Raw genomic sequence first — 18,110 nt, forward strand, 5'->3', positions numbered from 1 at the left:
AGCAGAAATGAGACACAGCAGTAAATGATCATCCACTGGGAAGCAGGGCAATTACTGCCAACTAGCTCCTACTACAGGTGTAATTCAAATCAACCAGCATGAAAGCTGCAAATGAAAAGGTGAAAGTAAAGAAAGAGGGTCACAGGATAAATGACTCAAACACTTCTGTGGATTTATAATTAAAAGATTACTGATTATCTTTTGATTTTACAGTAATTTGGGGGAAAAAATGGAAAGATGTGCCTAAGGGTTCTGATTCCTCAGGACATAAGTCATGCAAAATGCAAGAGTATGGGTGGGCAATATAGCCTCCAAATTATATCACAATTATTCAAGAAAAAACTAGAAAAAAAATACTGAACAACATTTAACTGATGTTTGCAGCAACGTTTACAAGAGAAGAGAATGAAGGGCATTTTCCAACTTTCTTTACCAATGCGCTAGTGTCCTTGACAACACACTACCTAATTTGAAATGTAAATCTACTGAAACGAAGTACCAGCAGCAGCATTATATCAACAGTAGTGACACAGCATAAGTCAAATGTAAGCATAAAAGTACTGTTTTCAATGTTAATTTTAAGTAAAAATATAATATGACTGCTTAACGCTACAGTTAAAGTAACTTAACGATGTAACTTTTCTGCTTTCACATTATTGTCACATATTAAAATTGAAAAATATTTTCTATTACCAAGTGCTGTTCCAACGTGGCTTTCACATAGGATGATATTTCATCATAGGATGATCACTGTGTTTTTGTAATTAATTGGGCATTGAGACTCGTGTAAACCTACTGGTACCAACTTCTAAATTTCTGGTATCATGGCATCCCTAGAACAAAGTCCAGCTGCCTTCTACTTATGTTCTTTAAACACGAAACAGATGAATGATTACCTACAAAAGTATTTCCCATGCCCTTAAGGTGGAAACTTTTATGAGCAATATTGGAAACGACAGTCAGTTCAATTAAATACATAACAAAAACTATTGGCAACTGGCAGCACGTGTTGCCAATTTCAAAATCTTATGTAGTCCCGTTTTCAAGTTTTTGCATTCACAAGATTTTCAGAAAGCGTACTCTGACCCTGAGGTCAAGATCACTGAGATTCAAACTTATCCAAGATTTTTAGTAGATGCACCTATGGTATAAATTTGAAAATCCTACGCATCTTCTTTCTTGACTTATTACATTCACAAACTTAGGTGTCCACTCCACCCACCTGTCCACCCGCCCAACAGGGTGATGACAATACCCCATCAGCCTTTCACGGCTGCACAAAAGCACAAAATACTCAGTTTTGAAAAGTAGCAAACAATGCATTCAACAATTACTTTAAAAACAAAGTTGTAAGTTGAGAATTAATTTTCAGTGATATACCTGAGTGACTAATCAGCTCTTTATTTCAGCTCCATTTGCTACTAACAGAGTGAAGGTTCCAGCTTAGACAAGTTAATCAAATCAAATTAATGCTACTGTATGATAAACCAATCAAATCACTTACTAGAACTCCCAAACCCTATTCACAGAAAGCTATTGTTTTATAACTCTAAGAAGTGATTACAGTTAACTTGTACCTGTTGAGAAAGACAAGCATTACCTGATCCATCAACAAGGATCTCAGCTGTCTGATGTCTAATGAGTTTTTCCCTTAAAGCACCTTAGAGTAGTCTACAATCCTATACTGCTGTTCTGCTTCATATATTCTTAATTATGCTTAACTACACACACATGCACAGATACAGATTTCCCACTACACCCTCTTGTGCCACAAATGAGTTATGTAAATAATGCACTGCAGGAAATTTTAAAACAACAGTTCAGATAAATGTATAGCCCACCCCTCACCACCCCACTCCCTCTAAAATGAAAAAATACAATCCAGGTTTGAGACTTGCTGAAACCTAATTTCACATTAAATATTACAGGATAGCTGAAGATTAAATTGTTGGGGATGACTAGTTGAAAGGTCTAAGTATTTTATGCAGCCTTTTTAAGAGTTTTCCTTTTTTGTAGACAATATTGTGCAGTATTTTGTTGTCCTTTGCTTAATATCAGTTACAATATGACTGCCATTTTCCTGAACATTTCTACAGTTTCTCTTCAGCTCCAGGATGAACATAAAAAGGATGTTCAAATGCAGAATTCAGCATCACTTTAAACTATTTTTAACTCTGCTGTCACGGCTCACTGTCAGCTTGAATATCATTAACACCACATGCCACAATTTACACAACTTCTACCAAAGCTGCCTAACAGGAAAACATTTCATTGTTGTAACAGAGCACAGCAGGTACAACGACCAAATCATGAGTTGTAAAACTCTAACTAGATAAGAACTGGTATAAATTTAGATATTCTGATTTCCATTATCAACATCACTTATCGATTAGTGTCCTTATAGATTCTCCTGTCAATTGGCATTGGGTTGACAGTCACCACCATTGCTAAGCAGCCAACACATCAAAGACATCACATTTGTGGGAAATATTTGTCTGCTGTGTGGTCAAATGTTTGTGCATGCTGGAGGTTGTCAAAAGACGTATTACTACTCATTACATTACTTTCACTTTGCTCTATAAAATGACATGAAAACCATTATCCCATAATTACCAGTAAAACAATAAAATAAAAACAATAAAAACCTATAGGCTACAGGCTCACACACACACAAATCCCTATCCTAATTTGGACACACATATGATCTGTTTTTCAGTATTAAGGTACGAACACAAAGTTAACAACACAAAGTTAACAACACAAAGCAAAAAGATGAAAACCAGAGAGACTTTAATTCAATCGCCACAGTGATTCTACCTTAGAAACATGAACAGGTAAAAAAAATTCTGGAGCCTGACTGTTTGTTACCTTTTGAAGTTCAGGGTCTGACTGCTGGGCTGGGGTCTGCACTCAGCTTTAACGTCACACTGGGTTCTTGGCTAGCTTAGCATGCTATCTGTGCAGATAATTGCAAAGAGCTGAAGTTCTTTTAGCAGCGCAAGTTTTTTGTCCTGTATGCAGTTTACACTTTACCATCGTGCTCTCATTCTTTTGTGCAATAAAAATGAAAGTTATGTCCATATTCATGCTGTAAACTGCACCGCTACTTTCCTCCTCCAGGACATCAACTGAAGTGCAACCAATAAGCAGAATCAACAGGAAAACAGACTAACAATTCCAAGGAACTGAACTACTGGGACTGACTTATATAAAAATCGAATGGGTGTCTTTATCGCATCCTTATGACTAATACAGAAATGGGTTGCACTCAGATTCATGCCACAACTCCTAACGCTCCACTAAAACAGCCTGACCGACAGAAATAAAGGTGAGGCATTTATGTGTCTCACTTACTAAACATTTCCAACACAAAGAGCTGGTTTCTTAACTGCAGTGGCTTGGGCTGAGACATAGGACTTGACTGTAGCATGCACAGGCAGGGAGGTGACAGAGAAAAACATGACAACATATGGCCACTCTGGGACTGGGCCAGCCCCCGAGATTGTGGATTATCGGGCTTCTTTCCTCTAGCCAGTCACATTTCCCAAATAGCAATCAGCAGAATTCAATCCCCAATAACAGATCATGAAGCAAGTGACTCCTGATTTAAAGCAAGGAACTGATTATTTACAGAAAACAAGCCATGAAATGCTATTGCAATCTGAATTATTGACTTGTTTCGCGGCTGTCATTAAAATTTAATTTGTTTGGTTATGCTTTACATGATTGTCTGTTGTCAATAAAGGGCCAACCTTTTGTGTCACACCTATTGTATATTTTCCTGATGATTTAGACACAGACTGGGATGTCTGTCATGCCGCTGTCATGAAATCCTGAACAAAGATGTTTGGTGGTTGTTTTCAGCTCAGCTAATGAGACAAGGACAGACTGGGCCCGAGGCTGGGTGTTTGCAGGATGTGTGTTTGTGTGTCTGTTGCTGTCTCACTAGAGAATATTGATCACAGGCCTCCATCCTCACAATAATCCCACTAAAGTAATGCCACAGCTTCTCTTGAAGCAGCGCTGCAATGGTCTCTGAGTGTGTGAGACACTCAGCATGTGAGAGCAGACATCAGCGTGGAGCTAATCTCTTGCAGTGCTCAGCTCTACAGGTTGAATCCCTCTGACTGGTCACCTGACCTACCGTTCACTTAGGTTTTTAAACTGCTGATATCCACATGTCCAGTTTGTAGAGCACAAAGATTCCCCAGACTGCTTTTTTCAGTCTGAAAATCAACCCAAGGAGCAAAACCAAAATCTAAATAATTATTGTAAGGATGTAGTTATTGTATTGAATATTTTATTTACTGAGTACATTAGGCTATTTAAAATCAGTTTGACTGTGTGGCAAAACTACGCACTTTAAAAGTACCCACTGAAAACTCAGTTATTGGGACAAATAGTATACTTGTTTTCTCTAATTTAGGAAGAATGACTCAATTTTCCACTAAATATCAAAGTTTACTAACTGTTAAACCACAAAAATCAGCTTATGATGACGTATGGCTCTGATAACATTTCCATAAAATTATCAGCACAATCAGCCCCTTAAATATTCTGTTGGAGGCATATGCTTTACTCCTCGTCTGTATTGTTAAAATCCGAAAATTTGACCCTAAATCAGTGTCGGGTTTGTCGGATAAAGAGTTTTAGCAGCAAATCAAGCTCAAAATGATGCAAATGTATGATGGAGATTTGGACTGCGTCGTAAAGGAGTACTAAAGCAAAGGAAAAAATATGTATTTAAACATGCCTGCACTAGATGTATCCTTGTACTGTGAGGATTTTGAAGCACACTAGCAGAAAGTAGGGCATATTTAAATCATGTTTGCAGCAGGGAGCTCATCGCTCGTGTTTGTCCACCGGGAGCAGACACGCCCAAACACAAAACATGCGACTCAACAACACACTGCAAGTCGGAACGCTGGAAAGCACCGCGGAGACAGACACTGTTGCTGCTGCAGCGGCTCCAACCAGCCAGCATCAGCACCTTCGGATCTGCAGAACCGCAGTGGTTCATCGCTCATTCACAGCCTCCAGCCTGGTGGGCAGACTGGCAGCTCGCTCCCTCCCCTCCAACCCTTCGTCCGCCGGGACCTACCTGAAACTGGCCGGGGACTTCACCTGTATGTTGCGGCCAGACGGCGGGGTGGCTTTCCTCTTCTCCCTGTCCGCCATGCTGCCCCTTTCTCATTTCTCCGTTCCGCTGTGCAGCTGCCCGGGAAAGGCACCTGAGAGAGGTCCGGCGATGCCGCGATAGCATGCTGCCTTCGAAGACTGTGGGAAAAATAGTAACTACCTAAAGTGGGGCAAGAATAACCGAAACTGGTAACGCCCAAAGAATTTGATGTATTTGGAAATAATTCGCCCTATATAATTATCCAGTTACGTAATGTGAAAAAAATACCTTTTTTGAGGAGGCTTATTATTTATTGTTACTTTGATTTCATTATCATGAATTGCGATCTTTAACACCGCCAAATCATCTTTTTTGTTGCTGTTGTTTTATTTTATTTGCAGTTTAAATATATACTCTTAGAAATTATTCCAGTACTCAGTCACGATTACCCCCCTACAATCAGCAACATAACCATTACATCTAATAAGTCATTTGTGTTGTCCTTCATTTAAAAAATATTATATATTATACTTTATGTAGACTTCTCTAGCTGCTCGGCACAACGTTAAAGTGAATGTTGACCAAGGTGCCATGGTCTTATAGTTTTGTCCCTCTTTTTTTTTTAGACAGACAGAGTTACATAGCTGAGATGTAAATTCCTAAAAGAAAAATCACCCAAAATGTGAACTCGAGGAGGGTCTTAAACATTTGCATAAATATTTCTGAAAAACACGTGAGTTGTGTACGTCCAGAAGGTGATCAATTAGATTACCTCATTCTTCAACGTGAACTGTCAGATTTACATTTAAGCAGGTTATTCCCAAAACAGAAGACACAGAAATAGACTTCAGACAGTCGATTTCCCTCTTTAGACAGAAGAGAACAGAAAATTACTGCTATATGAGCTATAGGACGTTTAACTCACTGGGCTCCGTTCTATCTGGTTACCCTCAGACTACACAGTTCAGTTTACTGTGAGAACCTTGTTTCCATACAGGCACGAGTGGCTACAAAAAAGGCTACAAAAATATCTGATAATCTGACGTGTATTTTTTACATGACAGCGACAGTCTGTGTGATAATAACATGTAATTTCTTTTGACTACAAGGATTAAACAATAAAACCTTCTTCAAGACATTTACGAGTAGACCCTGAAGGCAGCAGCATTAGCCAGCACTAGAAGAGAGTTTTGAGGACCTGATGAAAAACTAGAGAAATACAGGGGTGGCAAGCAGATATCAGGAGTTTTTACAGGACCGGATTGATTTGGACTATCATATTATTAAAGATCAGCTTAAATATTTTACATGCAGCAGTCGTAATTTGTCATGTAACACTGTAAGGTGTACAACTTGTCTTCACAAAAACAAACATAGACGACAGTCGTCAAGGGCCAGCAGAGGCTGCCATTGTACACATAAACACTGAAACGCTGCATATTAAAAACAGAAATGCAAGTAGTCTTCTGGAGTATTTTGTAATACATCTATTGCAAAACAGCTGTTACAAAATCAGCCTCAGCCCTGAACCTCATACTCAGAGTGACACTTGCCACAAAATAGTTTCCAAATAATACTCATATCAGTCACCTAAAAAAGGAGATAAAATTGGCTAGCACAAAAAACATTTTGCCACTTTAAAATTGCTGAAGAGGTTGTGATGCTGTTTGTCTTCTTTGACGTCATTTTCATAGTCATCACTGCAAAGTGGCAGCTGTAGAGAAAACACAGTGGTGATTAATAACAATATAAACAATGCACATGTTGTTGTTGTATTTTCCCCTTTAGTTTATAGAATAAAGCAGACATCAATTTACCTTTTGGAAAAATCAGTTCTGTTCGTCGTGTATGGCCTCCCTGGCAAACTAATTTTTCCTCCTTCACACTGTAAAAAATAAAGACATATAAACAATAACCAAATGAACACACATAATGAAGCTGGGAGAGGGGGAAAACAAGTCAATTCTAGTTATGTGTGCTATCTGTTACAAGCTAACAGTAATTTGTTTTAGCACCGGTGCTAATGGTAAAAGTTGGAGAGCACAGAACATTGGAATTCTGATCACTGCTTGCAAGTGGAAATATATCAGAAGACGTGCACAAAACTTTTGCCTCAGACAAATAATTAACAAGCTGCATTTTCACTGTACTGTACAGTTAAAAAAATGTATGCAGATTCTTTACAGGCATGCAAGCAAAGCCTAGTCAAATGTGATTTGTTAGTAGTTTTACTAGAAAAATACAACAACAACAAAAACTTCAGTAACTGAGAATGGGCTTTTGTCACTATTATCAATACTGGAGCAGCTACACAGTATATTTATACACATTAAAAAATGTTGGTTTTGATCAGTCCACAAGTAACCGAAATATCCTCACAACTCTGAATACATGTGATTAAACCATAGTCTAGGATTCTGAAAAGGCATCAGGGATGAAATCTTAAGAAATACAACTTACAGACTGTAAAGGTTGGTGTTGTTCAATTCCTGCCAGTCCCTCCAGGTAAAATAATGCAGACAGCCTCTCTCTGGACAGGGTGTGTGCACCTGCTGGGTCAGTCCCGGCCACTGCCTTGACAGCCCAAACAGCTTGGACATCACTGCCAAGATCAGATCCCACATCTGCCGAAACTCTGAGAAAAGAAATGAGCTACATGTAGTTCTGCTGTTGCTGTTGAGCTCTTTTTGGTCCTAAAATAAAAGACACCACAGATTTCATTTTACCTTCATCCTTTTCAGGTCTTCGGCAGCGTATCTCTATAAACGAATCTCCATCATTGTCCCCCTGTCTAAACAGAGCAAGTCTGTTTCCACAGCAGAGGAGACACTGCTCCTTTCCCACCCAGTGAGTCGAGTAAAGAGAACACGTCTTAATGATCAGTCTAAGGGTTACGTGTGGTAACCATGAGAGATTAGAAGATTTATGGTTCATGAGGTTTTTGAGTGGAGTGAGAATAAGAAAGAAAAAAACAATAATGTAGGATTATAAATCAATGAAAACATTGGAAACTGAAGAAATTTACAAAGAAAGTCTAAATGTGAAAGTGTGCCATTATACATAAAAAAGGACACAATGGATCTTTTCACTAGCTTATTGAATGAGTTTTTTGTGGTGCTAGTGGTGTGTGTGTGTGTGAATTTCATTGCGCATAATTGAGTCTTTTATATAGACACTTGAAAACAGTGAAAACCAACATACAATTGAAAATAAATAGCAATCATATACTATCTTATAGATCAGGGGTAGGCAACTCCAGGCCTCAAGTGCCAGTGTCCTATAGGTTTTAGATATCACCCTGGGTCAACACACCTGAATCAAATGATAACTTCACTACCAGGCCTCTCGAGAGCTTCAAGACATGTTGACAAGGTCATTTAGTGATTTGAATCAGCTGTGTGGGATCAAGGATACATCTAAAACCTGTAGGACACTGGTACTTAAGGCCTGGAGTTGCTTACCCCTGTTATAGACAGTGACAAACGATTAAATTTTTCCAAGCTACCTGTGAAAGAAGCCATGTGGAACCTCAGGAAGGATGTACACGTGCACTCTGAGATCATCCTGTTTGTTCTCACCCCATTTCTGACATACTATGAGGTCATCCTTCAGATAAATGGGGAAGAGGCAAGCTCCATCAGGGTCTCTCTTCGACTCCCTGCCTGACTCCCAGTGCTTTTCTCCTGGAATGAACTCTGGTGCTTGGGGGTTCATGGGGCTTCTGACAAGAGTTGGGAGGCAAACCTCAAAGTGCTGCAACAGGGTGAGAATGATGCCTTCCTCCCTTTTGTTTCCTACTACCTCTCTGACCAAGTCATCATCATCTATGACCAGTTTCTCTAACTCCCTCCGGACTAAAATGCGGAGGGCTGCATTGTGCAGGGTGCCTCTGGACCGCAAGTCCTCCACCCAGATGAACTTTTGTTTCATTAGAGCTCCTTCTTGCATGAGTAGGTCTCTTGAGATTCCCTCAAGCTGCTGCACCAGGTCATGTCTCACAATGGTCTGCAGTCACAGAAAGCAGTGAGGAGAGTAAAACTGTGGTAACAGTAGTTTAGTGTAGTTTGTGAATTCTGTGGAAATCTTTAGGCAAAGGGATGAAAAGAGTGTAGCTGCTTGTTTGAAGGTGGCCAGTGCTATCTTTTGGTCTTACCTAACCTAACTGGCTTCTGATCCATGTATATATTATATTTATTGGTAATTTGTTTTGAATGAAAATTAAAGTGGAAGCGACACTACCAGGAATCTTCACATTAATGCTTCCAAAGGAAACCATTGTACTTTGAAAGGGTTCAAGTAGTGTGTACATACGTAGTTCTGAAAAAAGAAAAACAGCCACTGACCTTGAACATAGAAATGAGGAATGAAGGCTGGATAAACACTCGGTCACTTAGCACATCAATATCTTCATACCAAATAATAACCCCAATTCTGTGCAGATATCGCAAGAGGAATTGCAATATGGAGTGGAGGTGCTCTCTGCTCTGTGTTACATGGTTCATTATTAAATCACCAAGTTCTTCAAGTAGAATAATACCTGACATAGAAAATGGATACATTTTATTACAAAGCAAAAACAACTTCTCCATGTTACTAAATAAAGTGCACAGTCATTAACTGGACTTACCATGTTGAGGAATCTGTTCTAGTGTAACAAGTGTGTGGATGGCTTGTTCCACTTCTTCGTAACTTTGTGGTAAGATGGTCTCAGAACACAAGAAAGCGCTTTCTGATTGAATGCATTTCAAAATATGACTTCTGAATCTTACAATATCCTCAATCTTTGTGCAGTCAAGAGTTAGAAGATCCAACACCTGAAGGGAAGGTAAAGGAAAACTGTAAAATGCTCTACATCCACAGTAACACCTCACTGGGCCTGTGTGGCATTTAAAATGGTATATTTTAATTGTACCAATCATTACCTTCAAATTGTAGTCTAAAAGGGAATCAATCTCATCCACTTGATCCATGTAGAGAAATGTGTCTGTATTTTCTTCCAGATTTTTCTTCTGGTACTTTAAAACCATCTTTCTGTTTGCCAGCATTATGTTAACCTTCTCATCAATGTCTTTCTTCTTCTCCATTACCTCTTCCAGGTCTCTGCACTGATCACAGTGTGTTCCTACAAGCATGACCACTGCATCTGGCACACGTAACTGTATGTTGTTTAACCAGAACCAAATCTGGTCTTTGAAAGACTCTGGGTTTACAGTGCTATAGCTGATAGAAAATCAGAATCGTTATTGTCTCATTTTATAATTCTTAGAATAACAGTGGCATAAATTTAACTACACACACACACACGCACACAGATTTATTTATTTTTTGTACGGTTATGCTATTGGTCTGTCAGATGCTGGGTGTCATTGGTACTTACACATTTGTCATATCTTGGTTAATGAGCACTAAACTCAATGTATAGTTTTTGTTCAAGTAAATATCAGTAGGGTCGGCGGTGTTTGGTCATAAGTACTGGGCACATTACTGGGCACATAAAAAAAACAAAAAAACCCCCACATATATATCTATATATATCTATATATATAGAACCATAGAACCATAGACCTCAGAAGATCTGCTAGATGATGTTAATGCAGCACTACGGACGATACCTACAGCCACGATTACCAAGACTAACAAACTGATCTACAATACGGCAGCAGTGATCAGTGAGATGCTTGGCTACAAGTTGAACAGCCACAAGGGGCAGTACCCTCCATGGAGAAGGAGGCTAGAGGCTAAGATCAAGGTAGCACGGAGGGAGGTCAGCCAACTATCGGAGTTGCAGAAAGGCACGATGAAGAAGGTGCCTAAGAAGTACAGGAAGCTATGCATACCTGAAGCCTTGGAAACTGCCAAGCAACGACTCACAGCCTTGGCCAGCCGCTTGAGGAAATACACCAGATAGATAGAAGGCAGGAGAATAAACCAGCTGTTCTCCACAGAACCAGCCAAGGTGTACTCTCAGTGGCAAGGGAACAATATGAGAACAGCACCACCAAGGCTGGAGACAGAACAATACTGGAAGAGCATATGGGAGAAGGATGCAACCCATAACGGCAATGCTCAGTGGCTAGTGGATCTGAGGGCAGACCACAGCAACCTCCCTGAACAGGGTCCAGTAACCATCACAGTGGCAGATATCCAAGAAAGGGTCTCCAGTATGAAGAGTTGGACAGCACCATGCCCTGATATGGTTCACGCCTACTGACTGAAGAAGCTGACTGCACTCCACGAGTGCCTGGCAGCACAAATGAACCAGCTGCTAGTTGACGAGAGACACCCAGAATGGCTAACTGAAGGCTGGACAGTCATGATCCCCAAGGACCCCCAGAAGGGACCGGTCCCCTCCAACTACCAACCAATAACCTGCCTCAGCACCACATGGAAGCTCCTGTCAGGCATCATAGCGGTTAAGATGAACAGGCGCATTGGTTAATACATGAGTGGGGCACAGAAAGGGATGGGCAAGAATACCAGAGGCGCATAACAGCAGCTACTGGCAGACCAAGCAGTCAGCCGAGACTGCAGGACTAGGCTGACCAACCTGTACACTGCCTGGATTGATTACAAGAAGGCCTATGACTCAATGCCCCACACCTGGATCCTGGAATGCCTAGAACTATATAAGATCAACAGGACCCTGAGAGCCTTCATCAGGAACTCAACGGGGATGTGGCGGACAACACTGGAGGCCAACTTCAAGCCCATAGCACAAGTCACCATCAAGTGCGGGATCTACCAAGGAGATGCTCTGTCCCCACTGCTGTTCTGCATAGGCCTTAACCCCCTCAGTGAGATCATTGACAAGTCTGGCTATGGATACCGACTACGGAATGGAACAGTTGTCAGCCACCTCCTGTACATGGATGACATCAAGCTGTATGCCAAGAGTGAACGAGACATCGATTCACTGATCCACACCACCAGGATATAAAGCAATGACATCGGAATGTCGTTCAGACTGGAGAAGTGTAATCGGATGATAACAAAGAGAGGGAAGGTAGTCAGAACTGAGGGGATCGAACTACCAGAGGGCAACATTGCAGACATAGAGGACAGCTACAAGTACCTGGGGATCCCACAGGCAAATGGAAACCAGGAAGAGGCCGCTAGTGAAGCTGCAACCACCAAGTACCTGCAGAGGGTCAGGCAAGTCCTGAGGAGTCAGCTGAACGGTAAGAACAAGATCCGGGCTATCAACACCTACCCCCTACCTGTGATCAGGTACCCTGCTGGGGTAATAGGCTGGCCAAAGGAGGAGATAGAAGCCACTGACATAAAGGCAAGAAAGCTCCTTACCATGCATGGAGGATTTCACCCCAAGTCCAGCATCCTGAGGCTGTACACTAAGCGGAAGGAAGGAGGCCGGGGACTGGTGAGTGTCAGCACCACAGTCCAGGATGAGACAAGGAACATCCACGAATACATCATAAACATTAGGGCTGTGCGATATGACCAAAATCTCATATCCCGATATTAAGACATCTATCGTCCGATAACGATATGAATCACAAAAATGTAACATTTTCTGTAAATTCTGTGAATGTCGGGCAGCTCGACTTGCCTGAAGTATTTCCAGCTGGGCGTCGAGTGTTTTAACTGATGCATGAAACGATACATTTTTAGACATAGGTTGTAACGGCCGCCGTTTTCTTTGTGAGTATTTATTACACAGCGTGCTGTGGGGAAAAGCCTGTTCTAACGTTTGAGTCTAAGGTTTATTTTTTAGCACCTGACGGCTCTTTTTTTGCTTCTCATCCGTAAATACTCTGCATCTTTCACGTGATTCAGTTTATTTTGAAAAGTCTCAACAGGATCTTGAGCTTTATTGTGAAAGGTTTATGTGGAAAATAAACAAGCGGACACGAGGTGGTTTTACCGTCATTGTTGCTAACGACAACGCACAAAAACAAGCGCTTGTCCGTCTGTAGTGTGGTTATATTAAACATAAGAGAAAGAGAGAACTTTAGGAAATTAATATAGCCACTACAGTGACCATCAAAATAATGAAAAAAAATATTGCCGTAAACAGTTTATTTTGCGACACCACGAAACAAACGATAGCGTAAAATGAAACGATAGACGTTTTTCTATCGTCATCCGATATATATCGTTATATCGAACAGCCCTAATAAACATGGCCCCAACTGACAGCGTGCTCAGTGAATACCTCAGGCAGCAGAAACCCAAGAAAGAGGAGGAAGGCGAGGAACCATCATGGAAGGACAGGCCCCTGCACGGAATGTACCACCGGCAGATAGCGGAGGTGGCTGATACCCAGAAATCCTACCAGTGGCTGGACAAAGCTGGACTGAAAGACAGCACAGAGGCACTAATCATGGCAACACAGGAACAAGCACTGAGCACAAGATCCATGGAGGTTGGGGTCTGGTGTGATAACACCAGACAAGACCCCAGGTGCAGGCTATGGAAAGATGCCCCAGAGACAATCCAGCACATAACAGCAGGGTGCAAGATGCTAGCAGGCAGGGCATACATGGAACGCCATAACCAAGTGGCCGGCATAGTGTACAGGAACATCTGTGCCGAGTATGGCCTGGAAGTCCCGAGGTCAAAATGGGAGATGCCCCCAAGGGTGATGGAGAATGACCGAGCTAAGATCCTGTGGGACTTCCAGATACAGATGGACAAAATGGTGGTGGCTAACCAACCGGACATAGTGGTGGTAGACAAACAGAAGAAGACGGCCGTAGTGATCGATATAACGGTTCCGAATGACAGCAACATCAGGAAGAAGGAACACGAAAAGCTCGAGAAATACCAAGGGCTCAGAGAAGAGCTCGAGAAGATATGGAGGGTGAAGGTGACGGTGGTCCCCGTGGTAATCGGAGCACTAGGTGCAGTGACTCCCAAGCTAAGCGAGCGGCTCCAGCAGATCCTGGGAATAACATCGGAGATCTCTGTCCAGAAGAGCGCAGTCCTAGGAACAGCTAAGATACTGCGCAGGACCCTCAAGCTCCCAGGCCTCTGGTAGAGGACCCGAGCTTGAAGGATTGACCGCCCACAGGGGCGAGCAGGGAAATTTTATATATAGTTGCCTAAAATTAAACCAAATTTGAGTGAAAATGAAAGTAAAGTGAACATTAAGTCAGGTATGTTTGTGCCGCTGTTCCTTTATCAATGAATATATCTGGTTCAAGTTCATGGAGGCTGCACTTTGTAATACAATTAAACTGTTAAACTGGACAAATGTACCTTTATGCCTTTCTAAAAGAAAGGTTAAATATACAATTGCAAAGCATTAAAAAGACCTTCTAGTGAAAGCAGTTCTTTTAGAAAGATAACTTTTAGATAGCTGGAAGGCCAATAAAAGAACTATGGTAGTCATATAATTTGACAAAATAACCATCAAAAAGAAACAATAATTTACTCACCTGGCCAAATTGACAGTAAGGATAACAAGTGCTCTTGGTGTGATAAAGACATGATGTGTCAGATAGTACTCCTCCTGCCCTGCAAAGTCCCAGAGAAGGAAGCGGACTTCCTGGGTGTACAGCTGAGTGATATCTATTCCTTCTGTCCGATCCTTCATTGCAACTGCCACAGGCTTCCCTTCCCTAAGGCTGCGGCAGAGTGTAGATTTCCCAGCCATGGAAGAGCCCAGAAACATTGCTTTAACTGTCCAGGCAGTGTGCGCATTGGGGTTCTCCTCCAATTGAAGGAAGTAGCTCTGAATGTCCATGACCCCTCCAGCACAGACTTCCTCTGGTGGACACCTTAGTGGATTACCCATGGCCTTGAACTTGGTCAGCTCACAGCTGCCTTTCTGGAAAAGCTGGGATGGTAGCTCTGTCAGCTGGTTCTTCTCAACCAATAGCTCCCTAAGTTTTGGTAGCCCAACTAGTGGTTCGATGTTTTGCAGGCAGTTTTTGGAAAGATCCAGGTAAGTAAGACTGGTACACTGGTTTATATCTGAAGGAAGCCTAGCCAGTCGATTGGTGCTGAGTTTTAGGAACTTTAAATTTCTAAGATGCGGGAAGATTCCTTCTGGAATTGATCTGACATAGTTATGATTTATATAGAGTGTCTGTAAATTTTCCAAGTTGCAGATTTCTTGAGAAAACTCGATTATCTTGTTCCTGGACAGATTAAGCTCTGTGATGTTGGTGTTTTTGGAGATGCCGGTGACACGTTTTAGTTTGTTCCTCTGCAAGTCCACACTTGTACACAAAGTAACTGGTGCCAGAAGGTCCCGAGGAAGGTACTTCAGTTTTTGTCCTGATAGATCCCATACCTCCCAACTGGTTGCTGTGTTACAAAAATAGGTTAACAACTAGGCACCGTTTCATAAAGCAATTTTACTGACTTGTGGTACAATCCTATAAATCAGAGACTAGAAGCTGGATCTACCTAAAAAGCTTTGCAGCCACTTCCTCCATCTCATATATGGTGTCATGGCTGTGTGCAGGCAGGCAGGAAAAGGACTCAAAACGCAGACTCCAGGAAATGAAACGTAAACTCAAAAAACAGCTTTATTGCTTAACAAGGAAAAAAACTAACTAAACTGAAGATACAAATTAAATAGGCAGGTTGACGGACGGAACACAGAGTGAGGCATGATGGAGATCGCGACAACAAGCAAAGGAAAATGCAGACACTAAATACAAGTGGGGAAAAGGGCAAGAGGAAACACCTGGGAACATGGCTGGCACAAATTACACAGACGAGACGGGGGAGAGCAAAACAGAACATGACGCACACTGATGGGAGACTGTCAAAGTAAAACAGGAAGTACACAGAGACGCAGACTGGAGGGAGAGAGAGAACACGGAGGAGCATGAGGGAGAGAGAGGACATAATGAGCTGGGGAACACAGAACACAGACGGAATAAAACACAAGGAGAGAAGAACACACATAACCTATCTAAACACAGCCACACAGAAAGAGACACAGAGAGCAAAGACACAATACTGAATAGTCAAAGAACTACACAGGGAATATAAGAATCTCACAATAGAATAGCTAAAGACTACTAATGAACCAGGACATAACCCATAATACAAAAATATCACAAGAAAAAACTAAATGCTGGGCCCAGAGGGCCCAGAGGGCCCAGAACCGTGACATATGGTTGATGAAACTTAAATTAGGTCTTTTAAACTTTAGTTATATTTTCCCCTACATGTGTAACTACAGTACTGAACTTAGCTTAACCTACAACTTATTACTGTGATTCAAAGGGTCACAAGACACAGAGAATACATATGTTAGTAACAAACCTGTTACTAACATATGACTTGGGCCATACACTAGAGGTAGGCCGATTGATCCAAATAGTCATAGTATTGATATCAATGCTGGTATTGATATCGGATCGATACTAGCATGATAGGATTGATACTGAATTTTGTTAAATTATTTTTTTGGGGAAAAATATACCGCAACCATGTGCTATGAAAAATGTCTGAATCCCTTTGTTCTGACTGTCACATCTATTTTATTTATATCCTATTTAAACAACAGAAGTTGACGCTTTAGAAAATCGTCCATTTACATTCTAGGTCTCCAAGAAACCCAGCTGCAACATACATTAAAATATGAAAGCTGAGTTTGTATTGTATTAACTAAATATTGTGATTTAGTGGTCATACAAATTCTTGCAGAATTTGCAGATTAATGATGTTTCATCTCTTAAATCATGACACACTGTTCTCTCCTACATTTATAGAGTATTGTAAAGTATCGTATAGCACTACCATACATGTATTTTGACAAGACAGCTTCTTTTTTTCTTTCTAACACAATGACAACAGTAGAAGTGTTTTTGGAACATGAAAATTCTCTGATGCTAGGGAAGCTCCCTTAAAATTGTCTTCACATCTGTTTTTCACAGCCACACAATCTCAGCTTCCTCTAGAAGGCATTATGGGGAAACACCTTGAAAAATGTCTCATTTAACAACTGTCACAGACCTAAACAATATTAGCACTAGAAGTAGAATTCAAGTTACCTACCAGCCATTTGACTGTGAAATTCTTCTCATGCAATTGAAGGACGGTTTACTTCTTTAGCATTTATATCAGGAAGTGAACAGCTCTGACTGTTCAGCACACTTCCTGATTATGAGGCAAACAGGTCACTGATGATTAATATCCCTTACTTGCTGTAAATGGACTGATTCTTTCTTACAGAGCGCTTTTCTGCTCTACTGGAGTACTCAAAGCACTCTATACAACACTAACACGCTTTCTAACTAACATACACATTCATGGGGGGGTTAGTATCTTGACCAGTGATATTTGGCATTCAGACTGGGAGAGCCAGGAATCGAACCACCAACCAACAGATAACCTGCTCTACCTCCTGAGCTACAGCCACGGAATTTGAGATTAATTTCTCCCCATATTTACAACACTAACTAGTGGCATCATATACATATTTTTACACTGGATTTTTTGTTTCAGCTCACAGCATCTGTGACACACAATCCAAAGACAGTGAAAGTTACAGGTTTGTTGCATTCAACTATAGTAACAGAGCTCATATAGTGTGTAAAGGAGGCAGTTTTTGAATACAGAGCACATTGGAACATTGTGTGGTTTGCAGTCATCTGGGGGTTTCAGGAAGGCTGCTGAACAGAGAGGGCTCATTGCTCATTATACTGGCTTATATCTCCCACAGCAGAAAAAGGGAAGTGAACTGATAATGGCTGAGTTGATTAAATTAGGTTCTGTACAGAGGTGGGAAGTAACACTTCCCACCTCCACATATGTGGACATCACATTTTGAGATGTCTAGACCAAAATACAAAACTTTGCTCCACAAGGGCCTGATTTCCACTTACGAGGACATTATACTGCCACCGTTCTATCGAAATTTAAAACGAATGTCCTCATATGTGGATCTCATTTCTCTCAGAAACAAAAATCAGGTAAAAAAAAAAATCTGGTAATTCTTTGTTTTTACATTCATCAGGTCCCAAACAGCCCAGATAGCAAAGAGATTTTAAAAATGCATACAATGAAA

General features: G+C 41.1%; 2 protein-coding genes across 3 annotated transcripts in view; both read right to left on the reverse strand.

Moving 5' to 3' along the window:
* mapk8ip1b (mitogen-activated protein kinase 8 interacting protein 1b) overlaps positions 1-5,318 on the reverse strand; it is a 52,655-nt gene extending 47,337 nt beyond the window's left edge. The window contains exon 1 of one of the 2 annotated variants that reach the window (XM_019350347.2): positions 5,102-5,318. In XM_019350347.2, the coding sequence (XP_019205892.1) occupies positions 5,102-5,263 (162 nt within the window). In that variant the 5' untranslated portion in view covers positions 5,264-5,318. The remainder of the gene's footprint in view (positions 1-5,101) is intronic. The other variant, XM_005455738.4, reaches the window with a different exon arrangement.
* Positions 5,319-5,802: 484 nt separating this feature from the next.
* Positions 5,803-17,185, reverse strand: si:ch211-210p4.6 (malignant fibrous histiocytoma-amplified sequence 1 homolog). Its single transcript, XM_005455737.4, has 10 exons — positions 17,099-17,185; positions 14,518-15,391; positions 10,042-10,339; positions 9,747-9,933; positions 9,463-9,656; positions 8,625-9,124; positions 7,846-8,003; positions 7,580-7,754; positions 6,937-7,004; positions 5,803-6,833 (listed from the first exon to the last, which is right to left on the reverse strand). The coding sequence occupies exons 1-10, from the start codon at positions 17,103-17,105 to the stop codon at positions 6,817-6,819; spliced, it is 2,478 nt and encodes an 825-aa protein (XP_005455794.1). The 5' UTR covers positions 17,106-17,185; the 3' UTR covers positions 5,803-6,816.
* Between the last annotated feature and the right edge of the window lie 925 nt (positions 17,186-18,110).

This window comes from Oreochromis niloticus, linkage group LG1, assembly GCF_001858045.2.
Source record: "Oreochromis niloticus isolate F11D_XX linkage group LG1, O_niloticus_UMD_NMBU, whole genome shotgun sequence".
Lineage (NCBI taxonomy): Eukaryota > Metazoa > Chordata > Actinopteri > Cichliformes > Cichlidae > Oreochromis > Oreochromis niloticus.